This window comes from Misgurnus anguillicaudatus, chromosome 2 (assembly GCF_027580225.2).
Source record: "Misgurnus anguillicaudatus chromosome 2, ASM2758022v2, whole genome shotgun sequence".
In the NCBI taxonomy this organism is placed as follows: Eukaryota; Metazoa; Chordata; class Actinopteri; order Cypriniformes; family Cobitidae; genus Misgurnus; species Misgurnus anguillicaudatus.
In genome coordinates, this window is record NC_073338.2 from 24295617 (window position 1) to 24316514 (window position 20898).

A 20898-nucleotide genomic window follows, 5' to 3' on the forward strand; every position below is an offset into this window, starting at 1 on the left:
AATAAATGATCAATGTCCACATTTAACAGCTGTGGTTCTTACCTGCGGTTCCAGGTGTTTTCGCGTTCTGAGGAGAGAGATCGCTCCAGAAAAAAATATTGTTTACATTCCTCTTTCCAAGTGTTAAGTGTGACAAGACATTACTCCCATTAAGTTTATTGTAACATCCAAGAGCGCTGATCCAAGAGCGCTGACGGAATAATCAGTTCCGATTGGGATTCACAAACTGATTCACGAGCCAGTGAACTAATGAGACACACCAAGAGTGTTTAAAGACAGCGCGCCGTCTGTGTGTGTGCATGCAGTTTTACCAGTCAGAGACGAGCCTGTATCACTAATACTAAAATGACCAGCAGGTGGCGGAATGATACAAAATGGTGAAGCGGTTACTGTGCCGTTATCAGTAGAATAATAATCTTAGCCAATCAGATTCAAGAACCAGAAAGAACTGTTGTATAATTGAATTTAGTACACTCAGTTTGAAGACCAATAGCATTATTCAGTATGACTATTATCATCATCCTTACATGTTTGTGATGAAATAGGCATCATCTTAATGGCTGTTTACACTTGATATTAAGATGTGTTTTCATCGATCGGATCACAAGTGGACGAGAGAGACACATCACGTTTACACCTGGTATTTAAATTTGTCTCTTTTGTCCACTTTCGACAGCTAAAAATAGCGATGTTCACCATGTGTTCGCGCCAGAAGTCAGAAAAGACGTAAAACATTGTGTTCAGTACCTCAGATTAGATACATTGGCGGAGAGAAGGCGGTGGCTGTTCGAACACATTCAACCACGTTTACACTACAAAAGCAATCCGATCAAAAGGGGTTTCGACTATCTCTGAATGTGGTTGAAAGTGGTCAAAAGTGGACGAGCTCAAAACGTTTTGAACACCGTTTACACCTGGCATTAACATCGTTCACTTCTGATCCGATCGATGAAAACGCATGTTAATGCCAAGTGTAAACAGCCTCTTAATCTTAAATATCCAATGCAATTTCCACATTAACTAGGCTACTGTAAAACTCAACTAATTACAGAGTAAAGCCTTGTACTGGTTGGCTAACAAACTGTCTTGCCACTACGTGTTAGCCTGTCAGGGATTTTGATCTTGTCGTCACTGTAATTTACTCTCTTTAAAGATCATTAATTTATCTGTCAGTAGGTATGTTTCCCATACTAATTAGCAAATGTTGCTGTCAGACGAAAAGATGTCACATGTGAAACTCCCTCGGCATTCAAAAAACTGTCCTCCAAAACAGTTCAGCACCATTGCACACAGGTGAGCACATTTAGATCAGTGTAATCTCTGAATGGTCTGAAGGCATCATCATTAGGTGGGTATTAAAACAGTCTTTGGGCTCTTTATCTGCATGTCGTGAGGCTCGTGGGAATTGATCATGACTGGATTGCGACACAGACTTTTCACAGTTGATTTATAAGTCCTAGGAAAGTAATAAAAGGTGCCCACTCAACCATTTGAATCCAATTATCTTTCACAGAATGCTGTTGTTATCCAATTAAAACCCATTCTGCTCGTGAGAATTATAAGAAGTTATTTTCTTAGTTTTGACAGAGGTGATTTATGTTGAATGTTGTGCACAATATGTTGGACCAGTATACGACATATGGGGTGAAAAATAGCACGGTAAAGATTACAGGGTCTGAACACAAAAATCTATTTTTTATTCGGAAAGAATCTTGTTAGTATGCATTTAGTTAGTATGGTATGCATTTTGATTCACTGCTGCCTTAATGGTGGTGATAAAGGACAGATACGCATGTTTCAAGAATTCAGGAATCATGAATTTTATTAAGCAATAGAAAATATACACCAGGGAAAATAGCTTCCTTTATGAGTTCTGATTTTTTTTCTCAATTTTAAACTTTTACTTTAAAAATCAACTTACTTTCTTCCACTTGAAGAGGCCGGTGAAAAACAACAGCCATATAATCCCACAGTAAAACTGGATGACAAAAAAGTTTGACTGTAGTCCCATTTGACCAGACGACAGAAAAACAACACGCGACTTCTTGGTTTACGAACATGCACAGCCATTAAGGGGTGTGCTGGTTGCCTTTCTCTTGAAAGAGTCTGCTGAGTATTTGTACCTCAGGTCCCCAGTTGTCTACCTGACTGAGGTCCAGATCTGACTGAGGTTCAGGCATGTCCAGAGAACTGATTGAACCAGAAGTGGAACCACGGCCCTCGTAGGCATACGTTTGAAGAGAATCGTACGGAGGGCCGCTCATATCCCGATCGGCCTCAACCACTTTCAGTTTAATCACATCATGGATGTCCTCATCTGGTAGGGTCAAAGATGGGCTGAGGACCTCTGAACTCATAGCCCTCCACAATTCCGACTGAAAGTCCTTTCTTAGCCTCATCTCCTCGGCTGCCGCGGGGTTCCTCAGTGCTGCTATGTCAAAGGCCTCAGTGTCTTCCTCGCCTCCACCCTCGTCGTCGTATGTCACTACGTTCTCTCTAATGTCCTCTGCCGAGATGATCAAAGGCTCCTTTTTGCTCTTCTTACTACGCAGAGTGATAAACAGAACCACAATGGCTACAAGAGAAAAGACATAAACTGAGTAAGTCCATCCATTCCTAATCATTCATCCCAGCCCTACGAAATTACGTACCCTATAGTCACGTAATTTTTTTATTCTTTTTCAGCATACTGTCACGAATTTCTGTGTTTTTCCGTGATCGTATCACAAATTTCTGTTTATGTGTCATTGTCACGTATTGGTTACTCAACTGTTTTTCCTATTTTCTTACTATTGTCGCTTCAGTTTAGGGTTAGATTTACATAAAATGGCATCCTTACCCAAAGCCAACTCTAACCCTAATGCCAGGCGACAATGGTTTAAAAATCAGAAAAAAAAAACAGAAAAAATAGTATAAACCAATATTTAACACAAACACCAAATCTAACCCTAAACCGAAGCGAAAATTGTTTGAAAATAGGAAAAAAACTGTTGAGTAACCATTACGTGACAATGACACATAAACAGAAATTTATGATACAATCACGGAAAAACTCGGAAATTCGTGACAGTATCACGAAAAAGAAACACAAAATTACGTGACTTTAGGTACATAATTTTGTGAGACTGGGTAGCTCATCCACTTACTGTATGTGAAAGCAACCAATGTTTTTCGAGGGTGCAAGATGCAAAGCTCGTCACAACATGTATGCAGGCATGAAAACGGGTCAGGGGTGAAAAAGGTGAGATGAGTGCTCGAGGGGCTGGATGGACAATTTAGATTGTAAATTTCAAATGTAAACATTTGACTAGTAACAGAAACACTGTTTAATTAAATGGGTTGATAAAAAGTAGCATTCCCTTACTATTTTACATCTGCAATAATTTTATTTTGCCATAATCTGACCATCAGTCGCAAGGCCATACAATGGAATAGGGTGGACCTTAAGGCCTATGTAATTTAAAATTACTTAATTTTACAAATATAGTACTGGTTAAATGAATTACATTATGGTTTTTGAGTCATGGGTTGAATAATTTTCAGATCAGCAAAAAAGTGACGTGGAAAAATAAAATAAGAACAAATCAAGAAATGACAAGCATATAAAATAAACAAGAACAAAGTTACTAATATAGTAAGATCTAACAGTATTGATTAGGTAAAGAAACAGTATCAAATTAATATAACACAGTTTTCATTCTATAAATTAAATATAATCGATATTTTTAAAGCTATAAAGGTGATTTTCCTTTTGTCTTCTGTAGTTTGTTTGACTAACATAATGACTCAAACATAAGCATTTCTTATAAGAGGAACTGTCCCTTTAACACTGGTGGAGAAGCCCTGATCTATACACTCACACATATGATCACTTATAATAAATGACTGTTTTTATGAGAATACTTGCAGAGACTGTGCTATTACAAGATAATTTGTGCGTATATCTCCTGTCAAGCCCAAAGAAATAATGGGTTTGCGTGATTTTTTAAACGCGGGTTTCAGTGCGTGGGCTTTTGAGTTTGTGCGAGTATGCACACCGAAAACAGTTCACTTTAGCATTGTTGTCGCTCAAATAGTGTAAAATCGCTTAAATGTTACTGTAAACTTTACAATTTTGCAGTTTTACCATATTTACATTAACGTATTTAACAGCAGTAGGCTAGTAACGTTAGACCAATGTGACTTACGAGCGAGGAGTAGCCTACCATTCGTTCTAATCCATTCCAATCAAAAATCTTTCAGGTCACTTTGCAGTGTCAGTCTGTGTATATACTGTATGTTGTTTTAATTGAATCACGCGTCAGAATTCTGCAGTTATAGTTTTACAGCGCTTTGTGTCTTACACTTGACTTTACGTCGCGAAGGCAGTCACCCTACGCATGTTCATAAAGCATGTGAAGTATATGACGAAGTACACAGAAAAGGCGGATGACATCACAGTAGCGCGAGAGCGGTTCGAAAGCAGAGTCCTAATGACTTCTTGATTCACTCTCGTGGTACTTTGATGTCAGCTGCCTGTCGGTTTTTGCAGCGCGGCATGAACTCAAACAAACCTAATGTCTGGGATACATGTTGGATGACGGTGAAGGGCGCGTCAACAAACAACGCGCGCATACCGCCTCCCCCCAAAAAAAGTTCTCATCAAATCTACACGATTCACGTGGGTCACCTGTTTTGGCTTCAAAACCGCGAATTTTGCCGGAAGGTGAGGGATTCTCATGCCTGTGTATGTAGCCGTCATGTCAAAATATGTTTGCCGCGTCATGTAAACCTATGTAAATCAGTTTATGATAAAAGAGTCTTGTGTTTTCCAGAAACTAACTTAATCTTATGTGTAATCAGAGTTTGGAGTTAAGTTATTGTCTTGTGAGAATTTCGTGAACCTGATCGTTTCTTTTATCATAAACCCTTTCACATATTTAGAAGTTATGGGCCACCGCTGAAGAGCCTCCTAATCGTTTCATGCACTGATCAGAAATCAGTTGTATTGGGTTTTGGCAAAAACAAGGTCTAGAATTGACAGTATATTTATTTTAAGGAATAATTCAAGTTAAATGAGGCAATGGAATTCTTCCTTAAATATGTTTTATTGTATTGTAGCCTCCCTAATACTAATTGAATTAGTATTAGTAATAATTGAAGCAACCCAGCTGGATATTTTTTAATTTTTTCACTTGCATTTGACACTTGGCAAGTGATTATTTTTTGACCCTGGATACACTCTAAAAAAATGCAGGATTATTTTCAACCCAGCATTGGGTCACAAGGGATGAACACAACACCTTTTGGGCTGTAATTTAACCTATGCTGGGTTGATTAAACACAAGATGCTAGGTTGTTTTTATCCCATTGTTGGGTCAAATATGAACATTGTTTAAACCCAAAGGCTTGCAACCCTTCTAAATTGAACCTGACAAAAAATGTTGGTGTTGTTAATAATACTATAAGTCTGTCAAGGTATTTGCAGACTTTCCAGTTGTTGTTCATGGTTTCAGCCCACACAGTTGTGCAGCAGCCAGGCACACCTTAGTAGTGTCTATATTTGGTTTTGTCAGTAGACGAGAGTGGGAGACGGGGTTTTCACACATCCTGCAGGGCAAAACCTTTCATCTACAACCGGTACATTTTCAAGGCGGGTTTCTTAGAATGTCAGGTAAACAAAATCCACTCGGGAGAAAATCTTGAATATGCATTAGCCTTTGTTCTACTTGGTAAAAAAGCTAAAACAATGAAAAGCAAATGTTTGCATTTTGCATCCCAAAATCAACAGTAATTTTAATTCATTTAGCTGAAATCGCTAATGCATTCACTCTTGAATACAATGATGTCCAAAAGGTTATAGAGCATTGCACTAGCAACCTGAAAGGGTTTGGAAACACACATACTAATATAATGCATACTGTAACTTGAATGCACTGTACCTTTCAGTCACTTTGAATTAAAGTATCTGCCAAATGCATTCATGTAAATCAGCACATCACATTGTTTAAAACATCCTTAACTTTATCAGTATAGAGCACAAAAGGAGATGTCCGACAGAACAGTCACATTTCACTTTCATTGTATGAAACAGAGCATGCTTCAGCATGCTTTAAAACATCACTTGTGATTCATGGTGAGAAGAAGGCTATACACTTTTCATGGAAGACAATAATTGCAACAGAATGTTATTTTTGGGTGTACTGTCCCTTTAAATGCAATCTTGTTAGTAAAGGGAAACTGCACTTTTTTTTAAAATAGGCTCATTTTCCAGCTCCCCTAGAGATAAACAACTGATTTTTATTTTTTGGAATCCATTCAGCCGATCTCTGAGTCTAGCGGTACCGCTTTTAGCATAGCTTAGCATTATCCATTTTGGTGTAATAATCAAGGACTTTGTTGCCTTTGTTGTTGACTTTTTACTATGGCTGCAGCAGACTGAATGATATTATGCAGCACCCGAAAGTAGTCCCCTTGGTAACTTTCAGTAGCGGAGGACTATTTTCAGGCACTGCGTAATATCATTGCGCCTCCTGCAGCCATGTTACGGCAGCAAAGTCTTTGATTATTGCGCCAGTTTGAGAGTATAGTTCCTAGCCAACTTTGATTTTTCCGTCGGTCTTAGTACACGATGTAACTACAGAAGAGTCAAGTTTCAAACAGGAAAAATATCGAAACTCTTTGGTTATTTTTAAGTGCGATGCTAATGGTCTAATCAGATTCAATGGATTATGCTAAGCTATGCAAAAAGTGCTACCGCCAGACCCGGATCAGCTGAATGGATTTCAAAACAGTAAGAATCAAATGTTTAAGGGGAGCTGGAAAATGAGCCTCTTCTTTAAAAGTGCAATGTCCCTTTAAAGCATAAAACGGAAGTATGAAATACAATATCTGAAATTCCGCTTTTCATTTTTTTTTTTTATAAAAAATAAGAAATTTTTGTGACCCCAGGGGCCTCATTTATAAAGCATGCATACGCACAAATTTGTTCGTAAAGTGTGCATATGCAAAAATCCACAGCAAGTCCATATAGATTAAAACTGTCTTTGACATGGAAAAGTGCTTAGCGCCACGTCATGGTCTGAGCAGACGTGTGCACTTTTGCTTGTCTGATTGCTGCAGGTTTTTGGAAATATAAGCCATTATTTCTGCTTGAAATGGGTTTAAACATTGACATTTTATGTCAATGACATTAATTAGGCATCATTTAAAGGCAGAGATTTGAAACTGCTCAGCTGCGCAGTTCATTTGTGATTTATAGATTTCACATCTGAAAAAAGGGGTACGCATGTTTTCTGGGCGTACGTTCAGTTTATGAATCACACCTACGCATTTTTGAAAAATGATCGTAAGATCAAACGTAGGATGGTTTCTGCACAGCATTTTATAAATGTGGCCCCAGCTGCATTCCTCTTTTCTTTATAGGAGATACAGCAAAACAAATAAACCATCTCTTCTCTTGCTCACTGTATTTTCAGTCTTACCCAGAAGGATGAGCACACACAGGAGGATGGCGATGAGAGCTCCAGTGCTGAGGCCAGCCGAGGACAGGAACGCTTGAGCTCTGCACACAGGAGTTCTGGCCCCACGCTGGCATGGACACACCCTGAGCGTAAGTGTGCTGGTGCTGCTGAGAAGTGGCTCTCCTCCATCCCACACAACCACCGGCAGCTGGTACAGCTCTTGTTCCGCCTGGCTGAAGCCTTGCCTGCGTGCCAACACGCTCGCGCTGCTATCTGTCAGAGAGAGCAGAGGTTTATTCTCTCTGGCTACATGGATGCGTGCAACACAAGTATAACAAAACAATTCGCCCCCCATTCTTGGTGGTTGCCTGTCAAAATGGAGAGCATATTTTCGAATATTACATTGTTAATTTCATATTCAAGCTGCCTGTTTTCTTTGCACTCTTAAGCACTTAATAACATTTCTGCACACAAGCAAGATGATTCATTACAATTGAAGAAGACATTTAACGTAATGTTAAATGGATCTGATGAAGAAAAACAGAACATGCTTTAGATTTCAAAAAATAAATGGGTTCTTTTGGGAAGACCTTTTAATGTGGTTTCCCAAAGATCCTTCCTTCTGTGCAATAGTAACAGCAAAGAACCTTTTGGGAACCTTTATTTTTAAAAGTGCACTACTGCACCTCTCGAGCACGAGTTTTGGAGCACTGGTGTGCTGACAGTCTGTAAACTTCACACATGCAGCGACAAAAACGTCATGCTTTATTAACTCCCCACAGTGCCCCAACTTTTCTCATTTTCGAGGCTTGTGCAGGATTTTCACCTGCTATCCTTCTTTCTCACATACGCTCACACCTAAAACCAGGTCCTAAGCAGCTTGGCGTATGCGCAGTCATGCGACTTTATCATCCTGTGGCTGCGTGTTGAGCGGCAAATTTTATCTGACTCTTCGGTTTCCAGAAGGTGGTGGGTGGCGAATTGTTGTGGGGTTGACCAGGGGTTTAAGTCAAACCCTGTGTGCCTCTCTTTGGTTATCAGGTCCTGGGTGAACAGTGGTGTAGGTTTTGTTCTTAAAGCAGATTGGGAATGTATTAAAGTCAATTAAGGCTATAGAGATGCACCATGTTTTAGCCTACAGTGAAACTACCTGTTACTCATCAGTTGTTCTTCCTCAGATAGACAAATACAAGAAAAAATACAATAATATGTTCCTTTAGCTCAATTGAAGAGCATTGTGTCAGTAAAGGTTGTAGAAAGGTTGTTCAATTCCCAGGGAACTCCAATATTGACAAAATGCCTTTTCTAAATGCACCGGAAATCCCTTTGGATATAACTGTCTGCCAAAAGTATTACCTGTAAGTGCATTTACCTTTCCTACACTTATGGCCCGCGGAAAGATTCAAAAAGGAGGGGGACATAATTCTAACCCACCAAACCAAAGCATTGTGACACACTTTTCGTGTCACTAAGAGGTACCCTTTTGCCATCATTTTTTGACATGCGGGACACTTTCAGTTATTTCGCTTTTGTATCACATAAAGATGCATTTAATTCTTTGTATGTCTTACTTTAATAGCATTTTCTTCTTGTTTACCTGATGTTAATGCATACAATCCATATTATTCCTCTGTTGTCGATTAAAAGAGCATGCCTAATTAACTAATTTTTCCAGATTCAGAAGTATATTTGTTGTCCCGGTGACAGATGATTTACAGCTTTGGATTTTTATGTATCTTAAGTCAACTTTCATAGTAAGGACTATTTGCCAGTTTGAACTATATTCACTCAATGCCATGGGCCAGACATTATCATTTCTTATTTGTTACCATCTCGGTGCAGTCTATGCAAAACATTAAGATGTGACTTTTCATTCGTAATATCATACTTTATATTAGTCAAAAAGCAGTAGGCGAACGAATAGTGTGTCCGAAACCTCTGTATACATAAAAGGGTAGGCGAGAATTACCGGGATTTTTGACTATTTCTCGTGAGACTCAGAGGTACATATACTTAAGTAGTGTCCAAAACCGCCTACTCACCTCCTATATAGTAGGAGAAACAGTACGTGAATGGAGTAGTATGTCACAATCCTCATTATTTATGAAATCAGTAGGCAAGAAATCCCTGGATGCCCAACTGAGATTCTGAAGCAAGCATCGATGGACACTAATCTATCCCAGCTTTCCCATAATGCTGCGGGAAAGCAAATCAACCGTCATATCAAATCAACCAGAGACCAGCCAATCGGGTGATTTCGATACACAAGGCTGTTTCTCAGCACCCTGAATTCACGCACAGACCCAGCATATCCCACAAAGTGCTCAGCTGATTCATGATGAAATTAAGGGGCTGTCCGCACGGAGACGCATATCACTGCATACGTATAAATTTGTTATCGTATTGCCGTTTCGTCCACACGGATCCGGCGTTTTGAGAGAGTGAAACCGCTATTTTTTGAAACCGGGTCCTAAAGTGGATCAATCTGAAATCGACACCCTTGCGGTTTCGTGTGTACAGCCAATCCGTATATTTTGTGAAGCGAAAACGTCATCACATCACGTGTCGGAAGCATCACACGTAACAGCAACAACAATAACGGCGGACTACGTGATTGTGTTCGTGCTACAGAAGCTACTAAAGCCTACTAGCTTTATTACAGCAAAATCTATTGCTTCTATGCAATTGTGGTGAGCAACAAGCGATAATGGACAACACCATACATTGGTTTTGCGCATGCTCAAAGTCTTCTTCTTCGTGTATAGTGTATATCTGTGGTAGAATTACAGCGCCCCATACTGGTCCGGCATATATACTACACCACTTTCAGTCGGTTTCAGTGGTTTCGTGTTTACGGATTATTTTTTTAGAACAAGGGAAAACAATGATCGGATGGGGAATGCACCGGCTTCGTGTGGACAAAGCCTAAAGCTGCAGAATTGAACTGTTGGGGTGGGCTAGCAATGTAATTCTGGGGTAAGATATCTTAGAGAAATCTTACTTATTAAGTATTTTTTCAAGCATAAAATCAACAATCTTCTCCAAAGGCGAGATCTTTGAGCAGCTGCCCGACCTCTCTTCTTTACAGACATTTCAACCACTGCAAACACTGACAGAGACCTCACAAAGTAGGGTTGTCAAGCTACTGATGCAATCAAGTGTTAGTGCACCTGTCCCTCATACAAGCACGTTTTGAGTTTTCATGCCTGTTATTAGGCTTGTTCGAGTTCATGCAGCGCTGGAAGAACCAACTGGTGGATGACATCAAAGTACAGTGAGAGCGATTCCAGAAATCATGCGAAGTCGTCAGATTTCGAGTCGCCAGCAGTATTGTGATGTCATCCTTTTGTCGGTTCAAGTGGTGCTGCATGAACTTGACCAAGGCTACCACAGTGATTTGGTAAAATGACGAACACAACGTTAACGATCTTTATGTCAAAGTCTACATTTTTGTCTGTCATATTTGTACCCCGAATAATTCCCAAGCCCGGTGCCTTAACTAAATAAAAGCAGAAAGTTTGATGTTTGGACTTTTTTTACATTTACTTCTACATTATGTTTACATTAGGCAGTAAGCAGACACTGTCATAGAGATTTAAAAAGTAAGGAAGCACAGCTTGAAAGATTGTCACTATGCACATTTTCTTTATATATGCAGAAAAAAAAATACTGTATGTAATAATGTTATAATAAATGTTATTATAGTATAATAAATGTAATAATATAATAAATGTGACGGCAGTATGTTGAATTTTTCAAAAATAATGCACACCCAAAGTGGTAATGTGGCGCCACGCAACGCCGTATCAATTATTCCGCTTATACTACGGTTAACACAAACATTGCTCTGGTGGTTATTTTAGGACATTTGACAGGTTAGGTGTACGTTTTACAGAAAAATAATCTGTAACACTTTCTATGAAGCCCATGTTTATAATGAATTATAACCACCTTTATAATTATTTATAGGCAGTTATTACTACAGTATTACATAAATTTATTTATAAAGACACAACAACATGTTAAGTATACCCACATTTATAATATGTTTATTATTACTGATAAGTGATGCATTTGCATTTCAATTCGCATGCTCATAATCCATTATACACTGATAACTACTCAGTCGTATATTTCCATGAGTGTATTTATTAAGGTGCAGCCTGCATTGCTATAATGTCATTATATTATAGTTACGACTTTATTAATCATGCAGATTTAGTATTTAGTTCTATTACAAATAACTGATTTGATTTATATTGTTATAACCATGTTATAAGTTACTTATTATAAGTCATGATACAGTTATTAACCTCTATAAATGCATTATTGATGGCTTTAAGTAAAGTGAAAGCATAGAATACAGTTCTCCTAATCCAAATGTTAGGAAATCATGAAGATTATTTATATCATGAAAATTTATAGAGGTTAATAACTGCATTATGACTCATAATAAGTAACTCACAGCATGGCTATTTTAAATTACATCTTATGTGAGCCTTACATTGTTTGAGGAATGCAAGGATATCTGTAGCTACAAAAATGTACGGTATGTGGAAAATAATGTGTTTTTTGAACCATATAAACCATGTGAACACATTGTATTATACCAAATACACAAAATAACGTTGTTTTTTAGCAATGAAATAGATGCACTTTAAGCAAAATCAGCCACTTTACCTCTACATTTTTCTATAATGTTGTTTTTCTAATAGTCTGCATTTCTGTCCAAACATTAAAAAATGTCATAAATAAGGTGATCATTAGCGACTCTTGACCACGTTAAAAAGCATGGTTAATTATACATGGATAGGAAATTAGCAGCTGATTTGAATAGCGGTGAATCAAAAGTGTGAACCATGCATGCTCTGTAAATGAATAAATTTGCACTGCGCAAATGCACTGCGCAGTAAATAGACAAATAAATAAATAGAAAACAGCAACAACAACAACACATACTGCCAATACTGGAAATCTTGCATAGGTATTTATCACTGTAGCTGTTATTACTTAATGTGAGGGTTCAAATTAAGAACATAAATAGCCTGAAGGGGAATTTCCTGAGAATTGGCCCACAAGGAAAATTCTCAATGTAACACGTGTATCATCTTAGATGTGATGTGCTCACAAGCATGAAAACATTAACGTATATTTAAACTGAGAAACCATGGCACAGAATGAAACCTCACGTACTGGTTTTTGACAAACAGACTTTGAGGAAGCAAAATTCGCTTCATCACCCATTTCACAGAAACAGTAGAAAGCCTGATTATGAATGCTCTCAAGATTCATAATATGAACTGTGTCATGAAGTATAACAGTCAAAATGATAATTCTCAATCGAACTCCGTGCCATTTCCCAAAGGGGAAATAAGAGCAGCTGCGGAGGGAAATTTCATCATATTTTTATTCCTGCCAAACAGTTTGGCCGCGTGGACGGCGGCGCAATCACTGCAGTGCCACGAGCGCAAGAAGAGAAGCATCTCTGTGATCAGGGTTGACAGTCTTACACACCCACCCAATCAGCAAGCGGACGTGACAGAGCGCTCCTTAAGCCTTTTTCGAGGAATCCCTCAAGCCCAACGCGTAAAGCGGCCTATAATGGTCCATCCACGGGGACAATATTTAAGGTTGAAAACGCCTGTGAGAAACCAAGGCTTGCATTGTATAATTCAAATTGAAATTGAGGCTCTGTTGCTCCAAACTCTGGACACTTAGCATCTACCTCGTATTTCCCTGATTGCCAAGTTAAACTCTACTGGTCCACCTGCAATTCGCCATTTAGACCTGATTCTCCAAATCAGCAGTCCAGCATTAAGAAATCATTAGAGCCTGGTCTTCTCCCTCAGGAGCCTTGAGCTAACATAAACACAGAGCCGGTTTCCTGGGAAACAGCAGCACTGGCCTTGCAACGATATTAAATAAGAGCGTGAAGAGGAGGAGAAGGCGAAAAATGAGGGTGATCTGTGTGACAACATGTGGTACTAAATATGTTTGCGGAGAGGCATCGAGGGTTTGCCCTGAGCAAACATCAGGAAATCAGTTGGAAAACATTAGAAGATTCCATTACTGAGATGCCTTTGGAGAGGCTCTTTAGATCAGCTTATTTGCCTTTCATGAGAGCCTGTGTACAACTTAAACACTGACTATAGAATATGTTTTTGTAACAAACTCCCAAGGTTGAAGCTTTTGATGTTAAACTGTCTGCATACTCTAGTGGCAAATTAGGCTTTTTTCATCAGCACACAAAGCATTTAATGGCACACAAGTTGCCCAGATGATGCTCAGAAGTTGCATTTTCATAGCTCAGGAAATTTGATGGAGTTCTCAGTTGTGTTTCATTTAAATTGGACTATAATCTAAAATGTTCTCCTAAACTTGCTTAGAAGAAAAAAATGGAATAAGGCATTTGTTAAAATGCATTTAAGGGAACATTTTACAACATGGGTCTTCAACTGGGGGGGGGGGTCCGCCAAATAATGTTTAACCACAAGCTATGTTTTGCTTAAAACGTAAAATATAAGTACAAAACATTACATGTCCCCTTTAGTTTGTGCGTGGCCGCATAGGCGCGCGTTCAGTTTAGCCAGTGGACCAAAATAAAATATCTGAAGATTATTGTCCACTTAGGAAGCAGCTGTAGCGACAGAAAAGGCATCATAAAACAGGTAAATCTTATAGGCATGTGTGTGTTTCTTTCAGAATGTTATTTTAGAATCAGCACGACATGTTGTCTCGTCGATATTTCTGAACTTGAACGGCGTTTCACGCAGTTCAGATTTAAAAAGCGCTAATTCAACAGGCAAATTACACCACACCGCGTCTGCATTATAAGCTGCAACAAAACTATCGCTCGCATTTAAAAGTGAATGAAACGTGTGCCGTGATGGTGCTTTGTAAAAGATTCATATTCAGGTTGAAATCCGCCTCTAAAAAAGTTGTCCCAAAGAGATGCGCGCGGACTCATTGCATGTTGTTCTCCTGGGTCTGATATGAAGCTATGCAGAAAATAAACCTGCTCAAACTCGTGACGATGATGATACAAGAGAAAGGCAACAAACCTCTGAATTATAAAGTAGCACAACCTCTATCCCCACCAGAATAGACAGTCTTTGTGCCATTCACCATGATCAGTCATCTTTATAAACTGAAAGCCCTTGTCTAATTCACAGTAAAATGAAAATCTATTACACTGCAAAAACCTTAAATTATTATTATTATTATTGTTATATTAATATAAAAATTAAATATACTTTAACAAAAAAATAATGCATACAACAACCGCATAATAAAGTAATTGTACTGTCTTAATATAGTATGGCTGTATGACAATATGGTTTGTTTCTATTTATAAAACAGTTCCAGTCCTTGATTCTGATTGGTCAATAGTTGTACTTTACCCCACTTTGAGTTGTGCCTAATACGAAAAAGCAGCCTCTCGTACCTAACTGCTTACTTAAATATCTGTTTACACACATTTAGTATCAGGGGGTCCCTGCTCCATGCCTCTCTCATCTAAGGGGTCCCCGACCCAAAAAACGTTGAAGACCCCTGTTTAACAAGATGTAAAATAATTCTTTGATGTCTCCAGAGTACGTATGTGAAGTTTTAGCTCAAAATGTTATATAGATAATTTATTATAGCATGTTAAAATTACCACTTTGTAGGTGTGAGCAAAAATGTGTCGTGTTGGGTTGTCTTTTTAACTCTTTCCCTGCCATTGACGAGTTATCTCGTCAATTAGGAGAAAACATTTGTGAGAAAACGTGTCCATGATGATTTTTATGTTAATCTGCAATACCGCGATTATCCACTAGATCAGGGATTCCCAAAGTGTGGTACGCGCACCCCCAGGGGTACGCGAGCTGCCACCAGGGGGTGCGCGAGAGGAAAAATGTAATGGCGGTCTGTTTCTTTAAGTGAGATTTTTCCATACAATAAATGAATAAAAAACCAGGAACAGTAAACATTTCCTTTGTAACCGTTTTTATTTTAAATAAAAAACTATAATTTATTAGTTTTTGATAGAAACGTAGAAGAAAGCTGCTGTCTTTTTCTACGCACTGCTCTTCTGTTATGCACTGCAGCCGCTATGCGTGCCAACTCGTTTCATTCAGCTTATAACTGGCTGAAATCAGGGAAACTGTCAAGTGGGACGTCTTATGATAAAGTTGTTAGTCACGAAGGAGGAGAGGGACCAAGAGAGAGAGAGAGAGACTTTTTTCTATGGCAAAATAGAAATAATGAAACGTGACGAGACATGGGCGCGTCTAATGCACAGGATACGCGAGGAATGTGTTTTCATGCATGGTAGAGAGACCGCCAATGAATTACATAATACAATACATAAATACTTACAAAGACACTGTAGAGAACTTATTAAAAGCTTTCATTTAATTTTGTTTGAAACTTGAGCTGTTATAATGAATATGCAAACTATTATATCTTTTGTGCGAACAGTAAAGGCTTTCATGAATATGTTTGATGGGTCTGCACATGACGCACGCATCTTAAGGGAAAGCGCACTGGTATACATGAGGAAAGCTCTCATATGTTATTTGCTGGTGGCAGTAAGTGTACTTTGTTACCATAGTAAACTCGAATGGCGTCTTAATATCACAGTGGTTAAACGCATACACAGGGGCATGCATCATCTGTGCTGAGCGTAGCTGCGTCTGGTCGTAGTTTCAGATGGTGCAACAGGCATAAATATTTTTCACAATGTCGGACGTAGCTAAGCCCGACGTAGGACGACTTCTTTGCGTCTGGCTGGTGCAACCGGCCCCTGGTTATTTGAGCATGATTAAACATGAGTCTTTATGGCAAGAAAACAAAGCTTGCTTTGGGACATAGAAGGGGGTGCACAGGAAAAAAGTTTGGGAACCGCTGCACTAGATGGATAATATTACCCAATTTATGAAAAAAAAAAAACTGAAGCCAGAATGTTATTTACTAATTTTAAACTCTGTGTATGTTTTGATAATCATTCTGAATCTGATCTCTAACAAAATTCCTTCAAAAAAAATGCAATTATTTCAGCTTTTTGCTAAAAAAATATTTTTAAGAGAAAAATTCCCATATTTAAGAGTTTATAAGCAGAGAAAAAAATATAGATAGGATGAAAGTTTTTTTCCCCATTTTGTCTGTTTGTTTATTTTTGTTTGAAAGCAGAGGGTCTGTTTTTTCATATGATATATTTGTATGATTGTATATTTTTTTTAAGAAAATTAGGAGATTTTTGAGAAAACGTTTGTGAGAAAACGTGTTCCTGATGATTTTTATGTTAATCTGAAATACCGCAATTATCCACTAGATCAGAGATTCCCAAAGTGAGCTGCCACCAGGGGGTGCGCGAGAGGAAAAATGTAATGGAGGTCTGTTTCTTTAAGTGGGATTTTTCCATACAATAAATGGAACAGTAAACATTTCCTTTGTAATCGCTTTTAAAAATATGCTTATAAGCAGAGAAAAAAATATAGATAGGATGAAAGTTTTTTTCCCCATTTTGTCTGTTCTTTCATATGATATATTTGTATGATTGTATATTTTTTGAAGAAAATTTTCCTAGAAGGCATTTTGTGAAACTTTAGTGAAAATCACAAAAAATGCTGGTGGGCAACTTTTCAAAAATGGGTGTCGGGAATTATTTAAATGCAAATAAGTTGATCTCTGCACTAAATGGCAGTGTCATGGTTGGACAGTGCAGATTAAGGGACGGTATTATTCCCTCCTGCCATCACAGGGTAGCCACATTTCAATTACCTATTTTTTCACATGCTTGCAGAAAATGGTTTACCAAAACTAAGTTACTGGGTTGATCTTTTTCTAGATTGATAGAAGCACTGGGGACCCAATTACAGCCCTTAAACATGGAAAAAGTCAGATTTGAATGATATATCCCATTTTAGAGTATAGAGCTGTATTATATTAATGTGGAATGTAAATGTAAAATAATCTGGATTTGTATCAATCTAATGAGACATTTTTGAGTTGAATGTAAAATATTCAGTATTTATTACTCTTAAAAATAAAGGTGCTTAAAGATTTTTCACAGTGATGCCATAGAAGAACTATATTTGGTTCCTCATAGAACCGTTCAGTCTATGAAGTCCTTTAAAAAAACACTTCTTTCTTACATTTTTCATTGCAAATAACCTTTTGTGGAGCAGAAAGATTCTTCAGATGTTAAAGATTTTTAAATGATTCTTCAATAACATTGTGAGCACCTTTTTTTTAAGAGTGTTGACTTTTGGTGTCACACTTGGCAAACCTTAGCTCAGTTTGTGACATTGTTATGATCTCTTGAAGTGGATTTTTAGAATATCTAGTTTATGGGATTTCTTAGGGGAAATATCTGAGACGCATGCAGGATATTCAGGCCCTCCCTTTAATCTCACACAAAGTGTCTGGGTTATGTTTGATCCATAATGGGTAAATATTGGACAGAACACACTGCTTGGTTAAAATAGACCCAATGCAGTTTTTATACCCAACTGCTGGGTTATTATACCCCATGGTTGCATAACAACAACCCAAAATTGTGCAATTTTTAACCCAGCATGGGGTCATTTTTAACCCAGCACATGTCCTGTCCAATATTTACCTATTATGGGTCAAAAACAACCCAGCCATTTTTAAAGTTCATAATTGAGATTTTACAGAGACATTATTTGTGGTTTTACTTTCTTACATGAATAGTTTACCCCAAAATGGAAATTCTGTCATCATTTACTTACTCTTGAGTTTCTTTATTCTGTTGAACACAAAATAGGATATTATCAGTACCGTTTTACATCCATAGCAGAAAAAAATAAAACTATGGAAGTAAATGGGCACCGTCAACTTTGTCCTTATCATTGTTTATGAAAATACCTTTCTTTGTGTTCAAGCGGAAAAAGAAAATCATACAGCATCATGATAAGTAAGATGGTAGGTAAATGATGACAGATATTTTCATTTTTGGGTGAATTATCCCCTTTAACATGCGTTTGTGTTGGTTCATTATTTGTGGGAATGTTTACCTTCATTGTCCTTCAATGTGAAGTTTGGATTCACTGGAAGGTCTTCTGGTAAAGCAAATGAGAACTGACCATTGGCAAAGTTGTCCCTATCTGTTGCCCTGATGGTCTGAATAACCTACATGGAAAAACAGAATAAGGAGAAAAGAGTAAGATGTTGAAAAAGCACAAGGAGGGAAAACTATCTTTTACCTCCACTCAGAATTAAGGTTGAATTAAACATGGCACTAAAAATATCTGAAAGAGGTCCTTTGGGCACTCGACTAAAAGAGTATAGTCTGGTCACTCCCAATAACCTAGAAATGTAATTGGACCACCTGGGCATCTTGTTCCTCTTCACTTTTGAAAGACATTTACTTCAGACAGCAGACCTAAACCCCCTTGCCCAGCGGGCTGTCTGAATCACAGACATCGAATAGATGAATGATTTCAAGCTTTGCTCAGCCACATGATGTTCTCTCAGCTTGTTAACCTAATTGGCAACTGCCATTGCATCAGCTGCAAGTGGGGATCTCCTCACGCAGGGTATAGACCAATTATTAAAGCTCTTCACCTGTCTGTGTCGCACAACCTTTGTGAGATAAGAGCTATTTAGGAGACTTTGGCGTTTGACGTCAAAGTGAGGTTTGTTTGGTTAGCGAAAGAGTGATTACTTGAACTCACCTGTGCACCGACCGCATCCAAGTGTGCTTAAAAAGGTACAATCTGCAAGTGGCAAAAAAGCAGGTCGCCCTGAATCTCATAAATGAAATGAAACTGATGTCTTTTAATTTGCATCTTTGCATGTCTCTGTTCACGCTTATTATGGTATAATACATTTTTCGTAGCAGGTCGTCTCTGAATAAATTGCCATCGGAGGACCCTGCATTCTTTGCCTCTCTTGCACATGCAGTAGACGAACGCGAGTGCCATTCTATGATGGTAAATCCAAAACACTTAAATATTACAGTGACATTGCCATTTTCTTTTCTTTGAATCATTATTTACACTCTTAAAAATAAAAGGTGCTTCACGATGCCATAGAAGAACCGTTCTTGGCTGAATAGTTCCATAGAGAACCTTTAACATGTAAAGAACCTGTCAGGTTTGAAAGAAGTGTTTCTTTTAGGAACCTTTGACTGAATGGTTCTTAGAGAAACCAAATATAGTTATTTAATGGCATCATTTTTACACTGAAGAACCTTTTAAAAGGGTTCGACATTAGTGCTGGTCCAATGTTTTGGATGGGAAAATGAAAGAGATTTTTCTTTGCCCGACCAGACAAAGTAACTCTGAAGGATGTTCAAACACCTTCAGCATCAGTATGAAGACGCGAAGGGTCCCTCTATGCGTCACTATATCGATGAAATGGGAACTCCGTTGCTCATGCTAATCCCTCAGCGTTGGATATAGACGAAAGGTCATCCCGGAAGGTTATGCCATTACGTTATGCAACGTCAACGTATGCGACGATCGGCAGGATCATGCCGCGTCTGGACGGTAACTACTCAATTTTTGTTCCAAATTTTTTACCATTGTCGCTTGGGGTTGGGGTTAGAATCACTTTTTAAATTACATTGTAACGCAAACCCCAAAAGTATAAACAAAAAGTATAAACCAATACAGACATTCTAACCCAAACCCGAACTCTAACCCTAACCCCAAGCAACAATGGTTTAAAAATCAGAAGACAAAAAGTATAAACCAACACTTAAACTGAAATCCAAACCCAAACTCTAACCCCAACCCCAAGCGACAATGGTTTAAAAATAGTTATACCACGGGTCTGTTGAATGCTGCATTCTGATTGGCTGAGAAATGTTCTATGGGGGTTGATTATTTTTCTGTAAACCGCACACCTAACTAAAAATAGGCACCAGAGCAATGTTTGTGGCAACCGTGGTATAAGCGGAATAATTGACTCCGGTCCTTTGAATTATTTGAAAATAATGCACACCTGCGGTGTAACGGCACTCCGCTTCGCGTCGTGCAGCATTACCACCTTGGTGTGCATTCTTTTCTTATAATTCAATGGCCCGTCGTCAATTATTCCTTACGAAAAAAATGTAGTAGTTACCGTCCAGAAGCGGCATTGTCCTGCCGATATAGTGATGCATAGGGGCACCCTTCGCGTCTTTTAAACATGCTTCAGATTTTGACGCCTTGAGGAGTGAGAATGTGTTGCATTTTAGGATGTGAGGCCAAAGTTACAAAACTACTTTATTTGTGATATAGCCTTTGTTCATACCAGTCAAGTATAACCAATTTGATGTGGCTGAAATGTCATATTCATTTCTGGGCCAGTTACTTTTTTACTTGAATGAGTGTGAATGACAAACATACTTGTCTGAGGGACAACCATCATGAAAATGCTTAAAGGACAAGTTCGTTATTTTACACTTAAAGCCTGTTTTCAGATTGTTTATGATGAAATAGAACGGTTTTGACTGAAATTTCGA

The 20898-nt window shown here is 38.3% G+C and overlaps 1 protein-coding gene across 2 annotated transcripts in view; it reads right to left on the minus strand.

The window, feature by feature from the left end:
• Positions 1-1795: 1795 nt before the first annotated feature.
• The window catches only part of LOC129442165 (cadherin-18), a 187397-nt gene continuing 168294 nt past the window's right edge, over positions 1796-20898 (minus strand). For both annotated transcript variants that reach the window (XM_055202066.2, XM_055202065.2), the window contains exons 10-12: positions 18464-18578; positions 7464-7715; positions 1796-2575 (exon numbers count right to left, since the gene is read on the minus strand). In XM_055202066.2, coding sequence (XP_055058041.2) covers positions 2070-2575; positions 7464-7715; positions 18464-18578 — 873 coding nt within the window. In that variant the 3' untranslated portion in view covers positions 1796-2069. The remainder of the gene's footprint in view (positions 2576-7463; positions 7716-18463; positions 18579-20898) is intronic.